The sequence below is a fragment of the Dermacentor andersoni genome, chromosome 7 (genome assembly GCF_023375885.2).
Source record: "Dermacentor andersoni chromosome 7, qqDerAnde1_hic_scaffold, whole genome shotgun sequence".
Lineage (NCBI taxonomy): Eukaryota > Metazoa > Arthropoda > Arachnida > Ixodida > Ixodidae > Dermacentor > Dermacentor andersoni.
This window is the reverse complement of record NC_092820.1, coordinates 86,765,171-86,792,961: the sequence shown is the minus strand read 5'-3', so window position 1 is coordinate 86,792,961 and position 27,791 is coordinate 86,765,171. Positions and strand designations below refer to the sequence as shown.

At 44.7% G+C, this 27,791-nt stretch overlaps 1 protein-coding gene across 4 annotated transcripts in view; it reads right to left on the bottom strand.

Moving 5' to 3' along the window:
* Positions 1-4,765: 4,765 nt before the first annotated feature.
* Positions 4,766-27,791, bottom strand: part of LOC126534143 (tabkunin 2-like) — a 107,901-nt gene continuing 84,875 nt past the window's right edge. For 3 of the 4 annotated variants that reach the window (XR_008613236.2, XM_072289255.1, XM_072289253.1), the window contains exons 5-7: positions 24,698-24,787; positions 23,696-23,741; positions 19,840-20,092 (exon numbers count right to left, since the gene is read on the bottom strand). Coding sequence is in view for 3 of the 4 variants with exons in the window: in XM_072289255.1 (XP_072145356.1) it covers positions 23,716-23,741; positions 24,698-24,787 (116 nt within the window). In the remaining variant the exon portion in view is untranslated. Of the gene's footprint in view, positions 10,343-19,839; positions 20,093-23,695; positions 23,742-24,697; positions 24,788-27,791 lie in introns of those variants that run through there. The other variant, XM_072289254.1, reaches the window with a different exon arrangement.

Sequence of the window (27,791 nt, the reverse complement as noted above, 5' to 3'; positions counted from 1 at the left end):
TTGGGATTTCTTCCGCATCTGGGATTTTCTAAACAATAGTTGACACCATGCTGAAGGGCTTACATGGAGCTTGCTGCTACCTAGACGGCATTTTGGTGAATGGTAAAAATTACCAAGAGCATTTCGTCAATGCGGAAGCTGTGTTAAAACAACTTTTGTAAGACGCGCCCACGTCAAGAATGAGAAGTGTTCCTCTTTCCAACAAGAACTTCCCTGCCTCAAACACAGAATCAGAATTTAAGGCGTCTCGGAAACGATGGAGAAGGTTGATGCACCTCTCTAGGCTCCAGCCCCTAACAACAGGCAGCAGCAGCAGTCATTCTTGTGAGTCGTCCACTTTTACGGCAAGCTCCTTCCTTACCTCGCAAAACTGGCGCAACGTTTTTTTATGTTGCTACAAAAAAAAAGCGCGCGGTGTTGCTGGGATGAGTGTTGCCTAGAAGCATTCACCAAGACAAAACGCTTGCTAGCCTGTCCGGCAACTTTGGCACATTACGACCCGTGCAAAACATTGCAGCTATCATGCGATGCATTGCACTGTAGTTTAGGCGTGGTCCTTTCTCATGTTTCAGTTCATGGCAGCACAAAGCCAATCGCTTTCGTATCGCGCACGTTGACCTATGTCAAAAGGAAATAGAGCCAGCTTGAGAAAGAGGCTCTTGCAAAATTATTTGGAGTCAAGAAGTTTCATTTCTACGTTTACGGTCGTTCGTTCACATTAGGCAGCTGCCATAAACTTCAAACAATCTTGGGCCCGACTATCCACACTACGACCATCGCAGCAGCGCGTCTATAGTGCTGGGCTACCCCATTTCAGCTAACCGGTATTCGCTTAACTTCGAAAGATCAAGCGAGAACGCTGGAGCTGATTTATGTGTGCGCCTCCCCCTGTCAATTGTGAAATAGGAAACGCAAGAAAGAGACGACACTTTTCATTCATTGCGGTTGCAATTGACGTCAGTTTCAAGCCACGACAGCTCGCGATCCATTGCGTTGTAATGTGATAGAATTCGTAAGCGTAGCGGTGGCCTTCATCTATGAGTGAAAATGATTTGAAGACTTCTTTAGCGGACGCAGTGAGCTCACAGTAAACCAAGGCTGCGTCATGTACGGGATGTGAGTGATCGTGCCGGAAAAGTTACGCAAGTTGATGCTGGAGGAACTCCACGAAGGGCACGAAGCCATCGTTCACAGCAAGCAACTAGAGCGCCGCTACGGGTGCTGGCCATTCATCGAGGCGCACCTTAAGCGTCGTGTGAAAGCCTGCGTAAGTTGTCAAGAACAACGTTGCTAGCCGTGCAAAGCACCCCCGCTTCCTTGGTCTTGCCAACCAAAGCTTGGCAGCATGTACATATAGATTTTGCTGGCCCCTTCTTGCACGCTATGCGTCTTATAGTCGTGGACGCGCACTCCAAGTGGCCGGAAGGGTTTGTTATGCGGTCGACTACGGCGGATGCTATAGTTTACACATTGGGAGAGCTGTTCGCGCAATTTAGTTTCCCAGAAACTATTGTCACTGATAACAACCTACAGTTCTGTTTCGAAAAGTTCAACTTTGTGAAAGAATTGGGCTGTCGTCACGTACTTACAGCACCCTGTCAACCACGCTGAAATGGGCTTGCAGAGCGTTTTATTCAGACACATTAAGGCACTCTTCATAAATATAACGGAGTGGACACATTACATCTGAGGCTTCACAAGTTTTTCCGTACCAATCGCAACTCGCCTGATGCCACAGCAAATGAGTCACCAGTTAACTTAATCCTAGGACGAAGGCTGCAAAATTGACTCGATGCGGTCGAGCCAGCGGTGGGAGCAAGGGTTGCGTATAATCAGTTCAAGCAAGCCGTGGCTCGGCCTCGTCGCGATCGTGATATAACAGTTGGCGACCGCTTGATGGTTCGCAGTTATCGTGGAAGGCGAAATTCGGTTCCTGGTATTCTTGTGGGGCAGTCCCGCCCTTTGATTTTTCCCCTTTGTCTCTTTGCTCGTTTCACCTGGCATCTTCACAAAGACCAGCTACTCTTGCAGACCACAGATCTAGATTGCGAGGCATCTGCCCAGTACGGATAGGAGTTCCTGGAGTTTTAACCAGCCATCGATCCAGTGGCCCTATCGCTTCGTAAGAAATGCAGGCGGCTGGTGCAAGACGCTACCCGAATAGAGAGCGTCGACCACCGTATAGATATCAAGCTGGAGTTTAGCTTGATATATATGCCAATATAATAGAGGAGAAGTGTTGTGTCCGGCCTGGCACAGCAGCTTGTCTAAAGGTCGATAATGCGCAAGCACGCGAAACGAATAAAAGGCGGGCGCCGCAACGGCGACCAGCCACGCACCAAGGAACATGTGGCAATAAACGTCACTCGCCCCCCTGGAAACTTCTCTGCTCCATCGCAAGAACCAGCGATACTACACTGTCTACGTGAGCGCTATCAGAATTCTACGATAGCGCCACATAAGCACATAAAATATCAATGCCCCAATGTGACATCTGATGCTACACAGTGCACAGCCACCATTTCTCCCAAAATGAATAGTTTTTTATAATGCACAGCAGCGCCTTTAGGCGGCTCACATTGACCTCCGTGCAGGCTCAAGTGCTCTTCGAAGAATATCCCTTTCTGAGCGTCTGAAGATATGGTGACACATTTTTAATGACACGTGTAGACCTTTCAGAGCGACGCTGCTAACCTTAGTTTGTTGGCATTGTTCACGTCGTCGTCCGTGGAAGAATGTCGACTGATCGCCAAAGCAGTGACAAAACGGTGACCTACACGTGGCAGAGGCGAAACATGCTTCAAACGCTAAGAAAGGTAAAATGAAATGTGACTGCGTTATTTGGAATCACGTATACAACATACAGAAAAGCATTACTTTGAAGAAAAAAACACGTGCAAAACAAGCATCGGAACCACATATATTTGAGGCAAAGGCGCTCCTGAGAACAATACGAAGCACGCAACGCTCCCCACTAAAGTTTCGCGGTGAAGATTACTGTTTCGGAAGCTCCTGTGGCGACTGCAGCTTGCGGCTTAAAAAGTGTCGTCAGAGCCTTAGCTACATTAAAAAGCCATTGTAACCACTGGATTGACTCTTGTTGCAGCGCCGCTATGCGTAGCTAACGCACAGATAGGACCCCTGTGGAGCAGCCCAAATACGAGGAGCTGCAAAGGGAAATAGAAGCGGTGATACTATCAGCGGCGGCGTGCTGTCAAAACTTCATTTCATTTTATTTCATTCTATTACCCTAAAGGCATCTATAAATGGGGTGTTACATAAGGCGTGGCAAGAATAGAAATACATAAAAATAATAACAGGAGGTTTATTACATTTTCAACGCATTGCGATGAGCACACGCTTACAGAAACGTCATTAGGAAGGCTGTTCATATCTGCAGCTGCGCGAGGAAAAAAAAAAGAATTTGCAAACGTGGCAGTGGTGTGATAATGGACGTCAACCTGTAGCTGATGACTGGTAGGGTGAGATATGCGTGTAGGGAGAAGGATATAAGGTCCGAGGCGCATAGGGCTATGAAAGCATTTGTGAATTAAAGATAGACTGGCAATGCGACGACGGAGCGATAAGAGGGATAATGCCGATAAATTTTCGAGGAGGAAGTGCTAGCAGTAAAGGAATATGAGGTGTGAAGGGAACGAGCGGCATGATTTTGTACAGATGCGAGTTCACTTAAGGGTATGCTTGATGAGGATTCCTTTATGGAATTACTAAATTACCAAATTACTAAATTATCATTACTGCTATTACGCTAAAGCAATAAAAAATTGAATACCCCCTCAGCTGTTGTAGTGGTGGTTTCCCACAGCTTCGTTGGACATGCAGTTTTGTAGGGCCGGTATGAAGAGTAAATGTTTTTTAACATGTGTATTTCACGACGTCTCGTGAGCGACATGCGCTAATATGACTCCAATATTATTCTAAAATCGTTAAATTACGGGTTCGTATTCGAAAATCCCGACTATTTGCCTGACAAGTGTACATACTTTGATTATGATGCATTTTCTCTTCTTAGACTAAGGAGTGTTTTCAAGGAAACCCCTAAAATTCTAGCCGTGTATAGATGGTCATTTCAGCTAGAGTAGAATCACAGAGCCGTTCTGTGAGGCTTGGCAGCCCGCCAACCCTCAGACGAATAAAGTGTGAGCAGATGATGTGCGAGGACCACAAGGTACAACTTCTACATCTACGCAACTACGTGTAAATCAAATACAAAGAAACAACTTTGAAACTCAGTGGCATAAACACCACCGAATTGCACTAATGCACTCGAAGGACAGAAAAAAAAATCATTGCTGAAGCTTGACAACGGAGCCTGAACACAAGGCATGTGTAAACTGGCAGCGAAGCTTCCATAGACGCCTACATGTCAAGAAAATGGCGACTTGTTACATGCGTCACCATCTTAGTAAAGGGGAAGAACTAACAGCAAACAAAAAATAATATACAAAAAGTGGCTTTAAAACCGGAAATGGCCGTGACGTCAAGATCTTATGCTGCTTGGCGCGAATGTTTTTATTTCGTTAGCGTCCGTCATTTCGACCGCTACGCCAGCAGTTATTTTTCGATCGAGGCGGATGCGTGCTTGGGACTCACCTCAGGCGAAGCGCCAGCATGTCACGAAACTATAGGAGTGATGTTTCTCCTAATATGAACATAATTAGGCCGTTATTGACGGCAAGTGCTCCAGTAGGTTCCTTCGTAAAGTAAGCGAATAGGATGGAAATAAATGACAGTGCCACACACATATTAAAAGCAACTTCACTTTTATTCGTCTTGAATAATGCGGCCAACAAAATTGACCAAGCAAGACCTATCTCTCAGTAGATGAGAAATACTATGGCTGCAGCACACAGTCGTAATGTACAGCAACATATGCGAAAGCTTTCCGCAGAATCATTAGGAATTCCGTGTAACACCAAGTATTAGTATGGAAAAGTTATAATTTAGAAAACACTCGACTTACTAATTTTGCTTCCCGTCCGACAGTCAGAGACTTTGTTACGAAGAGTGAACGAACGCAGCGCGACGTTTCTTCGCGGAGCTTTCCGCACTTACCGTCACGACGAGACAGGGCGCGTCGGATGCCGCAGCGTGAAGTGGAAGGTTAACAAAAAAACCTGCACCCACACCTTTCGCCAATGAATGTCGTGGGCTATGTCGAGCAACATTTGTAGCAAAGTATACGCTACACTTTGAACAAACACGCAATAAATACACGCGGATGAAACCGCCGCGTTTAAATGAGCACCGCGATCCTGCACGATATAAAAGCTGCTCTACAGAGTCTTGCTAAGTCTTGCACCGGAATCGCTGGTTGATAGGGGCCACGAAGAATGAAAGAATAAACAACAAAATAACTTTTGTTGTTTTTCTACAGGGAAAATATTTTAAACGGAATGGTTACTCGTACGACAGTATTTTACTCGTATCACATATGTTTTCCAGTTTCAGTGTTTACTTGGCGCCGTGTGTAAGTCGGCAGGGAATGCTTTCATGATACCTAGGACATAGGGTGCAGTTCTAAAAGAATTCACCGCATGTAATTCCGGCCGTTTCATTCTTTGTGATGTTATAATACTTTATTGCAGTTGGTGCCTAATGTACATTTTTGAAATTATCAGTACCTAATGTGCTACGGAAATATTTGTAATTATCATTGGTGACTCTAATTGCGTATCCATGCCAAACATTAAACAGGCTCGACCCTTTTAGGCATGTCAGTGTTCTTTCCTTATATACTCTCATCAGTCAGCATTGTTTGGCAGACGTCTGTGAATGTTGTGTGTGTGTGACTACGCTTTAGCCATTTTCAAGGTCAAAGCCACACGCGGTTGCATAGCAGGTATTAATTCAACCAGTATCATTCAGTGAACACTGTCTCGTAACATATCGTGACGAAAAACAAAAGATGAAAATTAAACATTTGTTTGGGAAAATTGCAAAATAAATGATCATCTTTTAAAAGACATTTTTACAAGCATTTTTACATCGACGCGATCGCAGCTTTTTACAAAAAGGTATTATTTATTCATTTAATTATTTATAGAATACTGTCAGTCGCCCATGGGGATTATTACAGGGGTGATCAATAAGTCGCATCAATGAACACTACTAAAACACTCTATAAAGAAAGATCACACAATGATTGTAGACTAATCAAGGATAGCAGTAGTACATTCATACATAAAGATACACACAATGAAGCCAATGTACATCAACCAGCAGGAAAACTAGAAGACAAATGCAGGGTAGAAGGTACCATTCAAATACAAAATGTAGAGAACAAAAAGTGCGGGCAAGTGCTTTTCTATCCCAAACTAAATCGGGATGGATTGGATGGCGTAAGCAATTAGTTACATATATTGACAACTTTTAGGCTGATACATCATGCGCAATTAAATCCATAAACTTTGCTAGTGTTGCTGCTGTTTTGCGACTACATCCGGTGTATTTCATTCAAGAATTGAGTGTGGGAAGAAAGAATAGCGCAACGTATTAATAATAAATGTATATTGTACAAGTTCCCATGCATGGCGTCTTCTGGCCTGACTAGTATCACGAAATTTCATGTAAGAGCCAGGGCTTAGACGGAATGATTTATGCAATAGTTGGCATACAAATTTTGGAGCTGAAATAGCTTTGCGCGACTTTCAAGGGTAGCTAGACCACCTCGCTGTAACAGAGCCGTAGGCGAGTCAACGCGTCCGTATCTGTTAAAGATAAAACGTACCGCTTTCCGCTGCACCCTTTCGAAAATGGCAATATCGTTCGCAGTGTGAGGGAACCACACAGTATTGGCGTATTCTAAGACTGGGTGGACAAAAGTGACGTATGCAAGAAGCTTTGTTTTATGTGTAGAATATGACAAGGCCCGCTTAATGAAAAACAGTTTGTTTAATGCTTTATTTGACACTTGACGCACGTGCTCTTTCCAGCTGGGATTAGACGATATAATGAGACAAAGGTCTTTACACTGGTTTACACTACGATGTGGCACATCGTTAAAATGGTATGGAAAATCAAGCTTAGACGCTTTATTTGCAATGGACATAAAAACGGTTTTATCAATGTTAGTTGTCATTTGCGAATCTACACACCACTGAGATTTTTGATTTAAGGCATTATTTCATTTCACCTGGTCATCGCGGTGTCGTACTTCACTATAGAGCATGCAGTCATCAGCAAAGAGCCTGAGTTTCACGTCAGCATAGTTAGTTATGTCATTTATAAATATTAAAAACAAAACTGGCGCTAATACACATCGCCGGGGAACGCCTGATAACACTGGAGCAAGATTGAAGGAGTGAGAGCGGTAATGTACAAATTGGTAGCGGCCAGTTAAGAAATTTTTAATGCATTGGTAAAGTGAGCCATCACATAATATCTAATTAAGTTTAAGGAGTAGTTTAGTGTGCGAGACGCGGACAAAAGGCTTCGACAAATCGAGAAAAATGACGTCAGTTTGAATGCGCTCATTAATTCCGAGGGCCAGGTCATGCAGTGTTTCGACAAGCTGTGTAAAAGTGGATAATCCAGATATAAGGACATGCTGATTCATGGGGCGGACGTTGTTCGACTCAATAAAACTTCCAAAAAATTTTAATACAATGTGTTCTACAATTTTGCTGCAAGTGCAAGTGATAGAAATAGGCCGGTAATTAGAAGGAGACGCTGCACAACCTGATTTGAGTACGGGAGTAATTTCAGCAATTTTTCATTCAGCAGGAAGGCAACAGTCTTTCAAAGATTTGGAATATATGAGATAAACATACTTGCTGACTGGCTCCGCATACCGTTTCAAAAAGCTGTTGGGAAATGCGTCTGAACCGCTACTCTTATTTTCATTGATTTCTAATAGGAGTGAAAGGATACCGGCCTCCGATAAAGTAGGCGTGCCTAGCAATCGATTATCCTGATTGTAAAAGACAGGATTTATTTTCGCAGTACCATTATCAGTTGTGAAAACCGAACGAAAATAGTCGCTAAAATCATGGGCTCTAGCCTGATCTAGCGCATCTGGTGAAGCTGGATTAGTCAGGTTTGCATTCATATACTGACAGAATTTGTGAGGTGCGTTCTTAATAAACTTGTGCAATGTAGAGCCACAGAATTTCTCTTTAGCGTTACGCACTTGTTCCTTAAGTAATTTAGTAAGGGAATTTACTTGAGAACGGTAGCCTGAAACATTCCGTTGCTTCCTAGTTTTTCGTAACCTCTTAATTTTACGTTTAGTATGAGTTATTTCACGCGTGATCCACGGATTGCATTTGTGAGTTGGTTTGTACACAGTTGGGACGAAATTACGCATACAATGCATGACATGAAACTTGAATGTTAGCCAAACCACATCGATACTATACCGTTCATCGGTAAAAAAATCATGAAATTCAGGGTACTCGTGTGCAAGGTACGTCATTATAGCGTCATCATTGGCTTTGTTAGAGGCGGGTATTTGCTTTAATTGGCCACGTAATGTAGGTGGGCTAGTGAATGGCAATGAGCATAAGACCATTTTGTGATCTGATAGTCCATCAAGTATGTCTACTGGCTATTCGTTTATAGGAAGACTCTTACTGACAAAGACAAGGTCCAAGATTGAGGATGACGTTCCCTGTACATGAGTTGGGGCAGAAACAGGCTGATCAAGATTGAGGCCAAGCTTAATGTCCAGTAGGATGCTTTGAGTTTTGTTTCAGGGACAAGGGAACACCACACAATCTCGAGAAGGTTAAAATCACCAGAAAGTACAATCGAGCCCCCATGCACGTGCGATTGCATATAGTCAAGTAAAGATTCAAGGCACACACTTTCAGAATTCCGGGGCTTGTACAAAACACCCACTTTCGCGGTCGTATCATGAAGATGGACGTTGCACCACAGACCTTCAGTATATTTTACATCGGGCATAGTAGAAAAGTGGATCCTTTCCTTAAAAAGAAGCGCGAAACCCCCAACACGTGATTCCCTGTCTTTGCGCACTATCGCATATCCTGGGGGTACATCTTCCTTATCAGAAATACCGGAATGCCGGCACGTTTCCGTGATACTGACGGAATCAGCTGCATGTGCCAGGAGTATTGCTTGTAGCTGATCTACTTCGTTAACGAGACTGCGAGCATTTATGTTGATTATTGTTGCTGACTTCGGCTTCTCGGGATACATTGTTCGCTTGGTACATCTTTTTTCATTTCCTTTTGCTTGGCGTTTGTTGTTACTACTATCATTTTATTGCTGCTTTTGTCCCAACAAAAGAGCCTTCCCTATACCTTTAACCTTATCATACACAAGGCGTACTTCTTCCTGTCGATCACGATTTTCTTTCGTGTGAGCCCACAGCTTCGTTCTAATTTCTTGGATAGGCTGGGAAAAATCCTCACCTGCCGAAATTGTGGAGCCTTTCAATTTTGAGCAGTTTTTCATAATGTTGGCTTTGTCTTGGTAGTCAACAAGCTTCATTATGATAGGCCTGGTTTTTTGCTCATCGCCCTGCTTTGCCCTACCAAGACGGTGAATGCGTTCGACTCCCAATATCGTTATGGCAAGTACATCCTCAAAAATTTCCTTAACTACAGATGTTTCGAGTACTTGAGTCGACTCGTTTTCTTGTTCCTCGAAACCATATACTATCAGTTTAGAACGGCGGCTTCAATTTTCAAGGGCATCTAGTTCTTTGGCGATAATTTCCATACTACATTCAAGTTCAGCTACTCTGCTGACACAGTCAGGCGCTTTAGTCTCAAGGCTAGCAATTTTCTCTGGTTTTTTTATCAAGCTCATTGAGTTTTTCATTCGTCTCTGCTCAGCTATTTTTTATTTCCCCCCCGATAAGCTTCAGTTGCGCGGCCAGTTCTTCAAGTGTGGGTCCCGGGTTGGACTCGACATCGCCACCCAGAAGGATCAAGTACCACACAGAAGCGCAGGAATTGCCAACCAAGTCGCACAGGAGCCGTGGGCACGGCGGCAAGATAAGGAATACATCATTACTGCGGAAGCAATTCCCAAAATGTTTTCTCATCAGGATACAAAATAGGAGCGGATTGTTAGGCGGCATTCTGACGCTGCTGCCGTGCCCACTGCCGAGCCACCCGTTGCAGGCCAGCTTTATACCAGGCACAGGTGCTGACGCTGGAGGCGCATTGAGGACTTCTGGGGGAAGGGCTGAGGCAGTTCCGGTGCCGCCAGAGATGATTCCCAAGGCCAATAGGTTGATGGTTGATTCACGAGTTGCACCGTCGATATTCAGAAACCATATCTGCTGCGCATCTGTGGTCGATGGGGCTCCCATTGCTGCCGTTGGTTGAAGCAGCAGAATCAGGAGCGTCTCAATACAAAATGTAAAAATTATGCAAATTATAAAACGGGCATCGTTATTTATGAAATGGAAAAATTATAAATCAGACACGTCCACTAATTATAAAAAAGATCGGAGTTTTACGGACACATTATCTGCAGAATATGAGCTGCCCCCCCCCCCCCCCCAAAAAAGAAAGAAGATGAGCGTTAAATAAACAACAAAATGAACGAATACAAATAGCTAAATTTCGCACTGGATACAGGACTGTGGCTTGGGAATGCCTGTTATAAAGTCAGCCAAATTAACATGAAAATGCAACTCATACTATTAACTATCACACAGCAAACAAGCGAGATCAATAATATTACCGTAAATTAAATGGAAAATTCCATACATATCCCCAATGTAATGCAAGGCCATGTATTGTAATTTTAAGAAAGCAAAACGTAATGCGGTTCCTTAGAGACAGCCTTTTATTGCTTATTGTCGTACTCTGTTTTTCATAAATCTACGTAGCAGTGTCCTTCTTAACGCTTAAAATCGTTGTGCGGAAAGTTGCCAAGGTTCCCTGTTTAACAGTGCCGACATTACAGATAGTTTCTATTTATGGTGAGTATATCGTTTATTTGGGAATGTGAAAACTCATACAGAAATGGCTGGAAAGAAGAACACAGCAAATATTGTAGAACTGTCTATGTGGGCGCTATCACAAGATCACTGATAGCGCGCCATGAGGACAAGAAATGTCAGTGACCCAATGCGACATGCAGTGTTACAAAGGGCACATCCTCCATTTACCGCCAAATTAATTGTTTCTTAGAAAACACAGCAGCGCCTCTATAGCGGCTCGCAATGACGTCCGTGCTGGCTCAAGTCTGCTTCGAAGAATTTAGTTTTCTGTACGCATGAAAATATGATAATATATTTTTAATGGCAGGAGTAGACCTTCTAGAGCGAAGCTTCTAACCTTAGTTGGTCAGCATTTTTCGTATCGTCGTCCGTGGAAAAGTATGGACGGACCACGAAGGTACTGTCTTCCGCAATGCTTGCTCAGTGCCCATTGCTCAGGGCTATTGAGCACGAGGTTGCGGGATCGAATCCCGACCATGGCTGCCGCATTAAGACGGGTGCGTAATGCGAAAAGACCCGTGCACATAGATTTAGGTGCACGTTAAAGAACCCCAGGTGGTCGAAATTTCCGGAGCCCTTCACTACGGCGTGTCTCATAATCAGAAAGTGGTTTTGGCACGTAAAACCCCATAATTGAATTTTAATTTAATTTTAGATTTAGGTGCACGGTAAAGAACCCAAGGTGTCTTCAAGGGCAGTACGGTAGCGCGACTAAAAGACGGGACAAAAGAAGACACATAGGGACACACACAGCGCTAACTTCTAACAATGTTATTATCGAAAACCAAGTCGTACTTATACACTCAGCCTCCCTTCATGCACTCCCTTCATTGTAAGCAACATAAGTACTCCCCTCTCTTCGAATCAACAATCATTACCGGTAGAAATAAGTGCGAACTGACTAGCCTTATAATAGAAGCCGAGCGGATTGATGCTCTAAGGGATTCATGTATCAGCAAACCATCATTGGCTCTCTCTGAAGGAGAACAGAAACCTTCGCGCATGGCTTAACATATCACAAAATGTATCGCTCTGATTGTTAATCTGTTCACGTGGCTGTGACTCATGTCGGCTGAGTGTATAAGTAAGACCTGGATTTCGATAATAACATTGTTGGAAGTTAGCGCTGTGTGTGTCCCTATGTGTCTTCTTTTGTCCCGTCTTTCAATCGCGCTACCGTACTCCTCTTGAAGATGCATTACGAACGAGCCCACATTGCAACCCTCGTGAAACCAAGGTGGTCGAAATTGCCGGGGCCCTCCACTACGGCGTGCCTCATAATCAGGAAGTGGTTTTGGCATCTAAAACCACATAATGTTTTAAGATAGTGGAAAAACGGGCCGACCCCTGGTAGAGACGAAACACGCTTCAAGCGCTCAGCCAGTGTAAACGAGATGTCTATTTATTCTTTGGAATCGCGCATACAAAATACAAAAAACAAGTCCTGTCAATGTAGAACAACTTCAAAACAGGCATCGGATCTACATATTTGTTGCAAAGGCGCTCCTGATAACAATGCGAAGTACGTAGCCCTCCCCACATACGTTTCCCAGTAAAGATTACTGTGGCAGAAGCTGCCGCGGCGATGGCAGCTTCCGAAGTGGGAAGTCACGTCACAAGCCTGTTCTCCATAAAAGAACCATCGTCGCCACTGATTTGGCTCTTGTTGTGGCACCGCTATGGTTAGTTAACGCATAGTTAGGACTCCCCCGGAGCAGCGTGAACACGAGGAGTGGCAAAGGAAAAAAAGAAATGGCCGTGCGACCAGCTGCGGCGCGTTGTCAAAATTAACATTACTCTAAATTACCATTACTGTCACTACGCTAAAGCAATAAAGCATTTGAATACGCCCCTCAGCAGTTGTAGTGCTTGTGTCAAGAGCTTCGCGGGACATCAGGTTTTGCATGCCCGTTATGGCGACAACAGTTTTGTTAGGATATTTGTATTTGAGAGAAGTTTCTTGAACCACATATGCTAACAAACCTCCAATCTTATTCTAAAATAGTTAAACTATTGGTTGCTATTCGGAATATTCGCTTGAATTCGGAATATTCGCCTGGGAAGTGGAGATACTTTATGACGCAATTTGTCTGCCGAGCCCAAGGCTTGTTTTCTAACAAACCTCTAAAATGTTAGCAGTGCACGCATAGTCATTTGAGCTATATGAGAAGCAGAGGGGCTGACAATACTCAGACTTATGACTACTATGTGCAAGGACCACGTGGTGGTCCTCACACTTCTACAACTGCACAACTACGTGTAAGGCAATTACCAAAAAACAACCTTGTTATAACGCGGGCCTGCGGACAGAAAAACCATCGAATTCCACTAATGCACTCGCGGAAGACAAAAAAAAATACCTGTGAATGCCTGAGAACGCAGCCTGAACACGTGGCCTTAAAGCAGGTGTGCGAAGGTTGAGCCCATTTTGTAGTTGCGCCTTATTTTAAGATGATGCGCGAATGCGCGAAAAGCTGCAAGTAGAGAGCGTAACAGTACTCTCACAGCACATGCTCTGAAGTTCGCACTGGGGTATAGGTATCTCATAAACAAGAATGAAAACAGCCTTGATTGCTGTTACTGCACGTGCTGGTTGCACAAACGAACGTACGTTAAATACTGCGATATCCTCTAGCGTCGCACCATCTCAATGGTGAGATAATGGTTTTCTGCGAAGAAAAAGGGACACCGCGAGGCTCACGCCTCTTGACTGGCGACTACACATCATAGCCTGCCGATTGCGAGAACATTCGCTTTTCAATGCAAGCACCATTGGTGGCATTAGCTTAGTGGAGTCCGTGTTGTATCATAATAATAATAATGTTATTATTAATAATAATAATAATAATCATGTGCCTGGCTACGCTCACTGCAAGGCAAAGGCTTCTCAGATACTTCTCCAACTACCCTGGTGATGCCGTGCTGTATAGGCACACAAAAAGTAAGAAGCTCTTTACACTGTAGTTGTGACATTCGCAGTCTATTCACAACCTAATAAGATAGAACGAGGCGGCGCCACACGTGATATCACGCCTCACAAGTGTTTCAGTTGCATTTTGAGAGTAGTGTTGTCTCAATGAACATGCTGAGAAATGAACCTCCTAAAGCGAAACTTTCTCTGCCATGGTGTCGTTTCGGCGGGACCGGTTGGTCCGCCACGGACAAATCTCTCGCCGAGGAAAGGCTGTCGCACTCCGGAATATAAATCCAGCTGATCCCAACTCGCATTAAATGTTGCCGTTAAATCAATTGGAATTCATGCAATATCCAGCTACACCGGATCGCTACCACAGCGACGCTTCATGTACGAGATGCAGCAGATTCATGCAGCCCTGTTTCTCTGTCACTTTTCGCTGTGGCCAAAATGAGCCATCTAGTGGTGCCGCCGCAAAGCCAAGACGCCACCCGTTTGGGGAAGGTATCCTGCGCTACATAAACAGTGGCCCAGTTTGGTGTGAAAAATGGTTATTGAAGAACGCTGTTACCTTATGGCACCTAGCCAGTGACACACATAGGCATCAAAGAGGTATAGTGAGGAGCGGCGCAGCCCAGCTTACGTACCGAAGACCCAAAATAGCGCCGAAGAAGCTCGTTGAAGTATGCCATGTACACAATGCCATTTACCCAGTCAGCGAAGTCTGTCCCATTGTTGGTTTTGAGCCCAGCTTCCTCTTCACAGGAGCACAATGATATAGCAATTAGGCCTTCGGCTACACAGCAAACATAGCTGGCGGGGAAAACTGATTCAGACTAATGCCGATACTTCGAACAATATCAGAAAGTGCGGAAAGTATCCAAAATATGCTTATCACATTACGGAACTGTGTCCAACGTTTGGCTTCGAACATTGGTACTTCAGCACACAAGCGCGATGATTTACCAATTTGGCTACGGCCGCAAGAAATGGCATTGTTGCACACAGTTTAATCTTAATGGTTTATCAAAAGCCAAACGCGCGTTGAAGTGTGGCGTCACGACGTTATGGAGCTGGGAAGCTTCTAGGTCACCTGTGTAGTACAACTTGGCGGTGGACGAAAAACGCTAGCGCAAAAATTAATGAATACAAGTATCGGAAAAGAAAACGAGCGCGAAAGGCTTTCATTAAGTACTAACTTTAATTGCACTACTTAGTTGTACTTAACGAATGCATTTTACGGTGCTAATGAAGAGGACAAAGCGGCAGGTGCCTTTGATCTAGGGGTTTTGTTCCCGTTCTGCGAACCATCAAGTTCAGTCAACAAAGCATGGTATCACCGGCGGTACATTTGGGAAGCTTTTGAATGACCTTTGACCCCTCGAGATAGGGCGGTGCCCACTACTGGCCAATTCTGGAGGCAATTTTTCGTGTTTGGCATCACGTCAGGGTGGTCGGATATTGCAAGGCCAAAACGCGTTTCTTGCACTGGTGGTATCTTGGCTGCATGAACAATTATAGCACAGATGTGGACTAGTTGGAATTAAGAGAAATTAATGTTCCAGAAATGCACGTAAGAAGAACGAGAACGGGTGTAGAGAAAATGGCTATACTGAAGAGGTACAGTGCAGGTCAAGCGCTCCATCTTTTCTGTCGTGCCATTGTCTGTTCATCTCATTTCAATTGTCTTACGCGCTGGAAAATGTGCTTGGCCGGACAATGCTCTAACACGCTCTAAAGGGTAGTATCCAGTGGACCAAGAGTTGAAAGCTCATAATGATGGTTATGATTGACTCACATTCCTTTTAAACGAGAGGGAAATAAATAGTCACCTAGCCTTCTGCATGCCCATGGTGGCGCTTCTTTGCGGGGGATAGAAAACCAAACCAAACCAAACCAACGGTCTTCGAGATTGCGGGCAATCTTGTATGCCTTGAAAAGATACACTTTACGCACGGATGCATTTTTGTCCGCATTTTGTCGGTTGAGCAAGAAGCCAACATGCACGGAAGCGTGCGGTGATTTTGCGGCTAAACTGTGTGGCTTTTCGGCCACCGATATGCCAGGTTACGCTGGATAACATGGTTCATACGTGCTTAGGTAATGTGTAGGATATGTTTAGTGAAGCGCTAGCCCGGGCGGCCTCGCACCCATGTAACCAAAGACACCTGCCGCACTCGGGTCCGCTCAGTAAAGGGCCTAAGTTGTGCTTTCGAGGGCACGGAAACATTATGGGTTGCATGGCCCAAGGCATTCGGTGCCAAGTGCTCATACTTTTCTTTCCTTGTGTTGAGTCAAGTTCGTGCTTTTCTTTACCGGTTATATGGGGGTGGGCCAACTCAGATTGGCCCACCGCAATATCACACCCAAATTCAGGTTGGCCCACCTCCGAATTTCTGTTGGCCGACCACAAATATTAAGTTGGTCCAACCCCAAATTTAGGTCAGTCCACCCATATATCAACCCAAATTTATGAATGCACATGCCCATATACCACTCAAATTGAAGCTTGCAGACCGCCTTATAAGCAGTAAATTTAAGTTCACCTGTTACCAATATCAAGGTGGCACACACAATTTCAGGTTGACCTACCCCAACTGCCTACCTACAATTACCGTCACTCCCCCATCACCTTCAAGTTAGGATTGGCCCACCCAATATTGGCGCCCGAAATCTGAAATAGGATCTCGAAATTGGATTGATGAACTCCCAAATTCAACTTGGCGAGCCCCTACTCAATGCGTTTTCTATGGAGCCTTATGCATTCCTATGGGAAAGGCATCACGCTTTATTGGGTTACAGACACGAGTTTTCACGAATTTTACGCGAGAGTGTTAAGGGCTCCGTGTCAGAGAAAATCCGGCGTCAGCATGCGGTACCGGCCATCTTGTGAGCGAAAATTCATTCACAACCACTCATATGAAGCCACGCAAGCCCTCCATATAACGCAGAGCCGTTACTCAACTAATTGAATTTCCCAAATGAAAGTGCGTCAGAAAAATTGTGAAGTACGATTTACACACAAACTACGGCCATGATAGCGTGGAATCGTAATTTCAAAATACCAGGAAAATTAATTCTGTTAGGTGGAAACTCCAACGCAAACCCCTTTTCCAGTGTTTCTACCATTCATAGAGCAGCACGCTTCACTCGGTTAGTTGCAGCAACACCATGCAAATGGCGCTGAGCTCGGCGCATCCGCGAAGCACGAAAGATCCCACGTTTCTACCAGAAAACTCGCTTTCTTGCATAGCGTTCGCTGCCAGCTTTTACCGGTAACCTTTAGGGTTACATAAGCTGCAATTGACGGGAATCGTGAGAAGCAGCCAGGGATCTTTGTAAACTGTCGAATGCTAAGCGGAAGCGCCATCCAAAATTTTGCTTCTAATATGGCAGGAGTATCCGCAAAGAAATGCTACGCCGTTAAAAAGAAGTAGGTGACATTGTGCGAAGGGTAGTACGGTGCACTTTTGGTGCGAATGAAGGGTAATTTCTGGAGCGTTTTGCATTAGCAGCGGCCATTTGATTGGGAGGTTGGCGAAGTGTCTGTGTGCATTAGTGAGCGTGTGACATGAGCGCTGGTTTTCGCGGCTCGGCGATACATATGGAAAACATGGCTGACTATGAATAAGGTGTTACGAGGACACTATTGTTTAAAATGAGTGGGACAGTTAGACGCTCGCTGTTGACGCAGGACCAGAGGAGGCATCCACGCCATGTCAGTCCACCTGGTGTGTTTAAGGCGATTGACTAAAAGCCCCACCACGCATACAATGCAGCGACGTCAGAGTTTGTCGTGCGTAGATCGTGGCGTTGGCTGTGCGTTGGCCGCTCGCTGGCCGTTCGTTGACTGTGAGCGAAAACTCCAATTGAATGTAAAGAAATAAAAAACTTATTCACAGGTCAAAGAATCTTAGTGTTGACGCTGAATTTCTCAGGGAAGTTCCTGTAACCAATGGATAATAATTGAGCTGGAAGAAAAATTGGGGCTTACGTGGGAAATGGAAACCCAGGACCTTCGGAACTTCAGTATGCAAAACGGCCACGAAGGTGTGTTGGTTTTGGGCTTGTTAGAGAGGGTCATCGGGAATGCCATCACGAAGGTCTATGACCTAATAAATTGTGTTATAGAATTTACAGTCGGGTGCGTGATTATCATGAGTACGGTGATTCATCATCATCATCATCATCATCAGGCTTGTTACGCGCACGGCTGGGCAAAGGCCTCTCCCATACTTCTCCAACTAGCCCGGTGATCTGCTAATTGTGGCCATGTTGTCCCTGCAAACTTCGTCATCTCATCCGCCCACCTAAATTTCTGCCTCCCCCTGCAACGCTTCCCTTGTCTGGGAATCCAGTCCGTCACCCTTAATGACCATCGGTTATCTTTCTTCCTCAACACATGTCCTGCCCATGCACGTTTCTTTTTCTTGATTTCAAATAAGATGCATAACTCGCGTTTCTTCCCTCAACTAATCTGCTCTTTTCTTTATCTCTTAACGTTACACCCATCATTCTTCTTTTCATAGCACGTTGCGTCTTCCTCAAATTAAGAAGAACCCTTTTCGTAAGCCTATAGGGTTCTGCCCCGTAGGTGAGTACTCGTAAGACACAGCTGTTATACACTTTTCTTTTGAGGGATAATGACAACCTGCTGTTCATGATCTGAGAATGCCTGCCAAACGCACCCCAGCCCAATCTTATTCATCTTGTTATTTCTGTCTCATTATCTGGATTCGCGGACACTGCCTGCCCTAAGTAGGTGTATTCCCTTACCACGTCCAGTGCCTCGCTACCTAGCGTAAACTGCTGTTCCCTTCCAAGACGGTTAAACATAACTTTAGGTTTCTGAGATTAATTTTTAGACCCACCCTTCGGCTTTGCCTCTACAGGTCAGTGAGCATGCAGTGCAGTTGGTCCCCTGAGTTACTAAGGAAGGCAATATCATCAGCGTATCACAAGTTACTAAGGTATTCTCCATTAACTGTTATTCCCAATTCTTCCGAATCCAGGTCTCTGAATACCTCCTGTAAACATGCTGTGAATAGCGTTGGAGAGATCGTATCTCCCTGCCTGACGCCTTTCTTTATTGGGATTATGTTGCTTTCTTTATGGAGGACTACGGTGGCTGTGGAGCCGCTATATATATCTTTCAGTATTTTTACTTACGGCCCGACTACTCCCTGATTCCGTAATGCCTCCATGACTGCTGAGGTTTCGACTGAATCAAACGCTTTCCCGTAATCAATGAAAGCTATATATAAGGCTTGGTTATATTCCGCATATTTCTCTATCACCTGATTTATAGTGCGAATATGGTATATTGTTGAGTAGCCTTTACGAAATCGTGCCTGGTACTTCGATTGACAGAAGTCTAAGGTGTTCCGGATTCTATTTGCGATTACTTCAGTAAGTACGGTGATTAAGAATGGCCTAATTAGACTGAAGTAAATGTGAGTGTCGGGGTGGTTGATATCATCACCATCATCATGATCAACCTGGTTACGCCCACTGCAGGGCAAAGGCCTCTCCCATACTTCTCCAACTACCCCGGTCATGTACTAATTGTGGCCATGTTGTCCGTGCAAACTACTTAATATCATCCGCCCACCTAACTTTCTGCCGTCCTCTGCTTCGCTTCCCTTCTTTTGGAATCCAGTCTGTAACCCTTAATGATCATCGGTTATCTTCCCTCCTCATTACATGTCCTGCCCATGCCCACAGAATGAATAAAGCACTATAATCGACCTTGTAACTGGCCGGGGCGCGAAACAAAAATTCTCTGGGCTACATCAAGTCACTCCAATAAGATGGGCCCCTGTGGTGTAGGACTCTTACAGGGCAGCACGGCTGCGGATAGCACCGCATATTGGTTCTGCCACCTAAAGAAACCGTTGATAAGCATCACGCATTTGATCCAGCCTCCTCGATTTACGCTAGCAATATACGCGGATCATCATTAAGAAGGTACGTTATCATGTAGGATGGTAAAACATTTTATTTTCCGCACTCACTTATCTTAATATATCGCACCACTATCACAATACTGGTGTGACAACACCAAGAAGGCGTTTTCTTTTTAACCAAACTTCTTATGCACTTGTAGGAATCAAGACTGCTAATAGGGCTAATTGGAACGTTGCATTCTTGTTGGATTCTCTTGTAGGAATGTAGTTTCAGCGTACCCATACGTTAATAATTATTCCCTTGGCGTCAAATTTTTTGATGTTACCCTGCGAATAGAAAAAGCGAGAATTCATAATAGATGGTCTAAATATATTTCAGATTGGAAACTTCAAAAAGATAATAAGATTCGCAAGGCAACTATCAACGCGGGAGGCCATGGGCTCTCATAAAGTCTTTTTTAGAATTTATTTCTCAAATCGCTCACACCAATGTGTATAAGCATTCGGCAGCTCGGATGAAATCTGGCCTGCCTGCTCGCGACCTTACACTGGCTCATTGGTAAAGGGCCTCATAAAGAACTTGAATTATTAAAGCGGAAGCCTTTGATGGCTCATGGGGCGAAACTCATCCGGCGTTAACGCACCACAATTCAATGGCGCTAGAATTGAGTGTTGAACCCTTGTTTTACGGTGAAAGCCGAACCCTCCACGTTTGGTGGTAATTAAGGCGACTGTAATTAAAAGGCAGGTAATTCAGATTGAGGTTATTAATGCACTCGAGCGCATGATCTTCAGGACGAGTTCCACCCACGAACTGTGGTGTTAAGTGAAATGTAATTGAGGTACATTTAATGAAGAGATAACTAATTCAGACACTCGTATCCACGACCTTTAGTGGGAGCCAGACCCACTTGGAGATACGGGCGAACCGGCCATACATTCACGTTCGATTCCAATTGACTTCATGAAGGGGGAAAGTTAAACTGGATACCTTTGGTGGTAAATATAGCGAAGCGAATTGAGACACAGAAATTTAAGGTTGATTTATTCAAAGCCTATGAACTCGTGACCTTTGGTGGGAGTGAAACCCTCGTTCTGTTGTGGGAGTCGTACTCATCCGGAGATATGGGCGAACCGTCGAAATCTCCAAGTCGGATTCAGGTTGACATCATGAAGGTCGAGAGTCGTGAACCCTTTGCTGTTAATTAACGCGGGATTGACTATGTCACTAGAACCCACGACCGAACAAGGAGACATGGGTGAGCCGACCTTACCTGGAAGTTGGATTCCAATTAAGATTGTGAAGATAGAGAATCGAATCCACAACGTTTGGTGTAAAATAGGAGGAAATTGGTTAAGCCACGCGCAATTAGGGTAGAGTAAATTAGGGCACCCAAAACCACATTTTGTTGGAGAAAACAATAGGAAGTAACAACGCACTAAAATGAAAATGCCAAGCAATGTAATGAATCTGTCGTGAGAGCGCAGGCTCTCGCTTTTATCCTCTTTAGCGTGTGCGAAAGTGACTGTTAAGTTTTTTACCTAGTGCTCATGCTGATTCTAACAACATACGTCTGAATCTATTTGACCCAGATCGTAAATTTCGTATGTCCGGAAGGTTACTCAAAGCCAGAAGCCAGGCGTTGCTTTCACTCGCCACGACGGACACCTGATGAGCCAGCCCCACACATAACGAACACGTGGAGGCATCAAAACAATACCCCGAGAGACTGCTGCCCGCAGCATGCTCCTCGCACAGGCTGTGAAAAGAACCGGTGCAAAAAAAAATACCATAATGGAACAACCGCTTAAAGGTCACAGACAGTGATCCTGACCTCCAACCCGCTCCAGGTCCAGACTTAGGGCGGCATCGTGGTGACAAGGTGGCAGCACATGCAGCTCCAAGTGGTCTAACAGCAGGTCCCAAACATTGAGCCACACGAGCTCCACTGAGCTACACGTACAGTCACCGCGCGATGATTACAACAGTAGTAACTACACGTCATTTGCGTTTGCGGGCCTAGCGCGCGCACGGGAAGAAGTCATAGCTGACTTCCGCGCTCAGCTTTCTTTCTTCCTACTGCTGGAAAGAGCCGGCAATAAAAAATGGCGTATGCTAATATGTTAACAGCAATTCAACTGGATATTCGTAAGCAGGGGCCCTATAACGCAAAACTGTTGCAATGTGGTTTTATTCCAATCTCCTCACGTCAAATTTGCATTACCGCCGACGCAAGCACCCGCCCGAGACCTGCAGCGTTGCCTGAACAGGATAATAAAGCGCTTTCCTAGTTTATTGGAGGTGACTTTGCTTTCTAAATGAATAATATTGCCTATATTGCGCGGTTTTTGTTCGTAATTGGCTGCCACGAGGCAAGGAGCATGCGCAAGTGGAGAGGGTTGCGGTATGGCCGAGCCAGCGCGCTGATAATAGATAGCTGGATGAAGACGGTGGTGTCGGCGTCTGCGATTCGCCCGCTGTCCTTTGCATAGCTTGCGGTAGCTGATCCAAAATCGCAGTGGCCAGCTACGGAAGGTTAAAAATGCCGCTAAAGCAGATCGTCACCAACAAAGAGTTGGCAGAGCGAGGCCTTAAACGCGCCGAAAGCGCTCAACAACGTTAAACGGCCACACGAAAAGATTTATTATAGGTAAAGGAACCCGGGCTCTACGACAGGAGCGAGCAGCCATGCATGAGCGATCGGCGGCAGCCATCTATTATTCCTTTTGGAACGGGGCAGCCTGCGGCTATACCAAAAAATATTCAATATTATTCGGCATAATATACATCTTTAACGCGCACATGTTACTTAGGTAGTGAGTTTTCGCGGTTTTGTGACGTCACCTGACAGGCAGCTGAAGTGGGTGCAGCCCGAAAATGTTTGCCCAATAGCAGAGGGCTAATGGCGAAAAGGCGTCCAATCATGCATAATCATGCAGTCCAATCATGCATAACCAGTGTATACACGTCATATCATATAGGGAGCTATCAGGGTTTTCGTGACGTCGCGTGACAGACAGGCGAAGGGGAGGTGGCCAAAAAATGTTTTTTACCAATCGTGGGGGGCTGACTGCCGAACTGGAATGTTTGGAATGGCATTCGGTTATGGCACTCCGGTGCGCCTTGTGAAACAGCGCAGTGGTACTTTCAGCATTGAACGAAACATCTAGGCCATGGATGTTTCAATACAAAGTGAATAAATAATCAGTTGATTTACTTAAGCTGCAACAAAGTTCTCCTAAAACTTTAAGGTGCTCAGTAATTGGGGTAAACCAGAATAGCATAATGGTTTATTGTGCGCGTTGGCATAAGGGTGACTTGGGGTTAGAACCTGCAAATGCAGATTACTCTTGAATACAGGCAGATTTGTCATCACCCTAGTATTCACATTTTCAGAAGGACAGCCCTTCATGGAAGGTCGATGAGTCATTTCAACGTTTATCTGAATAATTTCAAGCATCATCCGGCATTGCGCTAAGAAAAGACAGCAGCTGATGTCTCTTATGTGGCACACCACAAAACCTCAGAAATGAATGATCCATAACGTTTCACGATTTTCTTTTTCCATTTGCTGGAGCGTTTTGAAGATGTGCAGGGTGTGCCAAAGTGCAGCCATATATACATTGCCAGTATACCTCCATCATCAACACTAGTCTCTCTCCTACAGCTGCGACATACCGGAGGTGTAGTTCCCTGTTAAAAACTTCCGAGCTTAAATCTGATCAGAATTTCATTATAATCCTCCTCTCTACTTCTGAGTGTTCTCCTAGAAGCAGAGCAATCAAATAGCTATGCCTTATCGTTCTGATGAGCCCTGAGGTTGCTGATGATATCAATATTGAAACCCTGCGAATTCGGCAGAGGTACCGCTGTGTTGCTAGGAAAAAATGGCAGTGACAACAAGCAATGACCATTGGCCCTCTGTATACCTTTTTTATTTGCCGTCCCCTCATTCCGCGCTGTCATGGTCTCGATCTGGAATGAAGAAATGTCAAGATAAGCACAGTTCACACACCAAGATTATGCCAAAATGCGCCGGGTGATAATAACGTTTAGAGTATCTCTTACGGCTCCGTTATAGAGACAAATAAATAATGTGATGACAGTATACTCTTTACACTTGGTTATTGTCCTATCCCGACTGATCAAGTTGCTGCTCTGGATTTTAACCAAGGAAGTTGGCACAACACTAAAAAAGCTCCTTTTCCATGACCAAGGAGTCCTGAATTAAACACATCATTAAGGCTTACCCGCTGTGCCACTCAACTAAAAAACGTATACATTCTGTGTAATAGAAAAAAAATTGGAGGGCGCTTAACCTTTACACTAAGAATGGATACGCGATAGTATTCAATAATCGCTGACTGCTCACGTTTCCGGGCTACTGTCGCTTATGTAACCGTAATGTTTAACGGGAAACGTTGGCAGGGAGCGCTATGCGCGAAGGCAAGCTATCTGGTAGCAACGCGGCCTTTTGCGTGGACCGCGGTTGTGCGGACACGAGCGCCATCTAGATGGACTTGCGAGGAACCGGGCGTGCCGGTATATGAATGGTAGAAACGCTGGAAAATGGGTTTGTGTTTGAGTTTCCGTGTATCAGAATTATGTTTTCTTGTACATATTCAAATTGCAGTCCGACGCTATCATCTGTGTGGGTTGCGTGTAAGCCGTACTTGACAATTTTTCTGACGCAGTTAACGATGATCAATCAAATTAATTCTGTAATGTCCTTGCGCTACACGGAGGACCGGCGTGGTTGGTCATTCGTGGTTCGGAGTGATTTCTCTCTCGCAATACCGTCGAAGCTACACGTAGGGCACGGGGCGCAGAGGCCGGATTTTCTGCCTTAACGCTGTCGCTTTAATATATTTCCTCAGAACCAGAGACTTTGCTACTACTGTTTTCATAGAATATATAAAATTGAAACGTACAACGTCGTCGGTGAAACCGTGCCTTCTTGTGGTGCTTCCCGCTCCTGGAAAATGGACTAGGTCCAGGCTTCTCCTTGGCACAGACGCTAGCTGCGTTAGTTAAACACATAGCCAATTTTACCACTTACAATGGGTAGCACAAGGATTAAACAGTCAATAAAGTTTTTACGTTCTTCACCATTATCATCATCATCAGCCTATTTTATGTCTAGCTGATTCCAGCTAACGCTTTCGAATTTCTTAACTTCATCACTGCAAGCATAGTAGAAAGTAGAACATATATATTCCCTCTCAAATAAATTTGATAAAATATTGAAGGAAAATATAACAATAGAAGAAAAAAAAGGATGAGACTGGCCTGAGGTAATATCCTGCAACTACAAATATTTGGGTTTATGCTTTAACTTCAATATTGACCTGGTACTTAGCACAAGAATGCTGGTCAAAATAACACATTGCACGTCTCTTGACATCTCAATAGCTCATCTGAAATGCTGCGACAGGTTACTCTATGCAAGCATGGAGTAGGAAGAAATTTTGATGAAGAGATAGGAGGTCAGTCTGGGGAATGCGTCTCTGGCCTGCTTCTCCTTACTAATGCAATGGAAAGTGCGAAGTATAACAAAAGAGGTTGGTAGGTGGCACGTGAGTATGGTTAAGTACAGTGTTCTACTATATACACGTTCTGTATTTGAAAAAGCGTATATGGCATGTTTCATAATGCAGTATTTTATGTCAATTATATCGCAACAAGCAGGCACATATCTAGCAGTGTATAGAGGACTTTCGGATGGGATGTCTGATACGTGGATGTGCCCTTTAGATTCACTACACGCTGATGTAATCAAGTCCCCGCTGAATATTAACATGGAAACAAATTATCCGCGGGCTGTACATCACAGACGCCCTAGAAACGAGCGTCTATACTAGACTCATTTATAAAATTTCAGGAGCGATCTTATGGCGCGGGGGGCATAGTCAACTCGTCCCCACGCATTCAATTTTTTTTTCTTTGGAAAAGACGTGGACCTCGAAACTGTCAGCACTTATGGTCGGCCGTAAATGAATGGCACGAGTAAAGTATGTGTTTGTAGCCTATTGAGTCGGGGGTGTGAAAGGCGCCACAGTCATGGCTCCATTCCTGCCCACATTTATAAAGGCTTCGGGAAGTGTGCGGCCCACCGAGCCGTACCGCATGTAGTAGTGCTTCCTGGCCTTTCTACAGCAGAAAAGGAAGCCAGAATCGCATACCAGCGTCAAATGCATGAAGGCACTCTTGGCGATGGTTGAAGTCTTCCTGTTTTCGTGCCCTAGAGGTTTGGATGGACTTGTAGAGGAAAGTGTTGCTGTCATACCAGGAAAAGGTTTATTTTTTCATGATATCTGGCTAGTGCATGCCATTTCGGCCTCTAGGTCAGCCTGATCATTTCTTGTTATTCTAAAATGGCTAGGAATTCATTGTAGTGCAATGGTACGCACAGATCAAGACACCTCCGAAAGCGGAGTCTTGATGTCGCAATTTTGAGCAATATACGCTCTTCCCTGATTAATATACCTATTTATGAGTTGCCGTGCCACTTTTGAATCACGAAGTACTGACAATTTTGCGAGACTTCTTAATAGTATGCATTGAACTGCTTCTTAAATAGTGGTCAGCTAAGCTGCTGTAGACGATATCCTATGTGGTACGCTGAAATGTTGCGTGATGTCGACGGTCCCCATTGCTCGTCAGCTCACAAAGATATGAAGGCACTTTGGTCTTCTTTGAGGGTGGCTGGCCTTTGTGAACGCCTTTGATTCGGTCAAGCCCTCCGCGGGCGTGCGCGAGCTTACCGCGGCTTTCCTCCGCCTCCCTCCCTCTCACTATCTTATCTTTCTATTACTTCTTTTTCGTCCCCCGAAGTAGAGCAGCCAACCAGACGCATTTGTGGTGAACATATCTGCCTTCCTTCTTTTTTATTTCCTCCTCCTCCCCTGCGTGATTTCCATTTCAGGTACAGTGTAAGCTGGTGCGGAAGGCGTCGGTGTTACAGACCAACCCCAATATTAACGTTAACTGCGTCCGTATATGTAGGAGAAAGTGTAGGAGAAGGTGAACTGTTTGAGCCTTGCTGGCAGTACGTTTTACTTATTTGTTATTACAGCGATTTAATCCCTCACTGTCACCTCTGCAACCATCGAAGGCAGAACTTCCGGTCTGTGATGCGGTGCAAAAGCCAATGACAGAAGATTTAGCCGTGACATTACGGTTTCTCAGTGGGTGGCGTCAGGTCGTGTACTTTGTGCCGAAACAGCGCAGATGACGGGACATGTAAAAATGGACACTACAATACACTGTCTATACAACGCTGTGCCTGTTTGTCTCCTTTGTTTTATAATAGTATCTTGCTTCCAATTAGGAACCATTTGATAGTCACGACATCAACCTGTCCATTTTTCTTGCATTTCATCATCTGCGCAGTTTCGCCATAATGCACGTAATCCAAGAAGCCCCGCTAGGAACCCTTGTATCGTATACCTGGCGCGGTGGCCATTGGGTGTCGGTGTTACAGACCGCCCCAAAAATTCTGTGTGTGTCTGTGATTTCTCTGTGACGGCAGTAGCCTCCCATGCACTCACACTGGCTCATGTTGAAGATCAACTCGAGCGGGCCGGCGGATGCCTCTGCAATCGCGTCCTATTTAGATGAGCATCGTAGTTGTCCTAATCAAATTCTTAGTGCGCGAGCCTGTGGCCCTTCAAGAAAACTTAACAGTAGGAATAGGAGGCAGAGGTCAAATTCACTGTTAACCAAAAGCGTAGCCTGAGCTGATAAGAATCAGGGCAATATATGAAGGGATAGTGCACAGCGTATTATTATGACATCGCGAGCAGCATGTTTCCTGATCCAAAACATCCTGTGGAGTTAGGTAAATTACTTGTACAAAAATCCCTATAGAGAGGACCTTTCATCGATAGAAACATTTCATGCTGCAAAGGTCTGGACGAAGCCATAAAATTCTAAAAGATTCCCAAAGTTCTCAAGAGCGTGCATGGACATCGACACGTTTCTAAGTAGTTGACCTTCGTCCCTAGAAAAGCTGCTTTCCAGCAC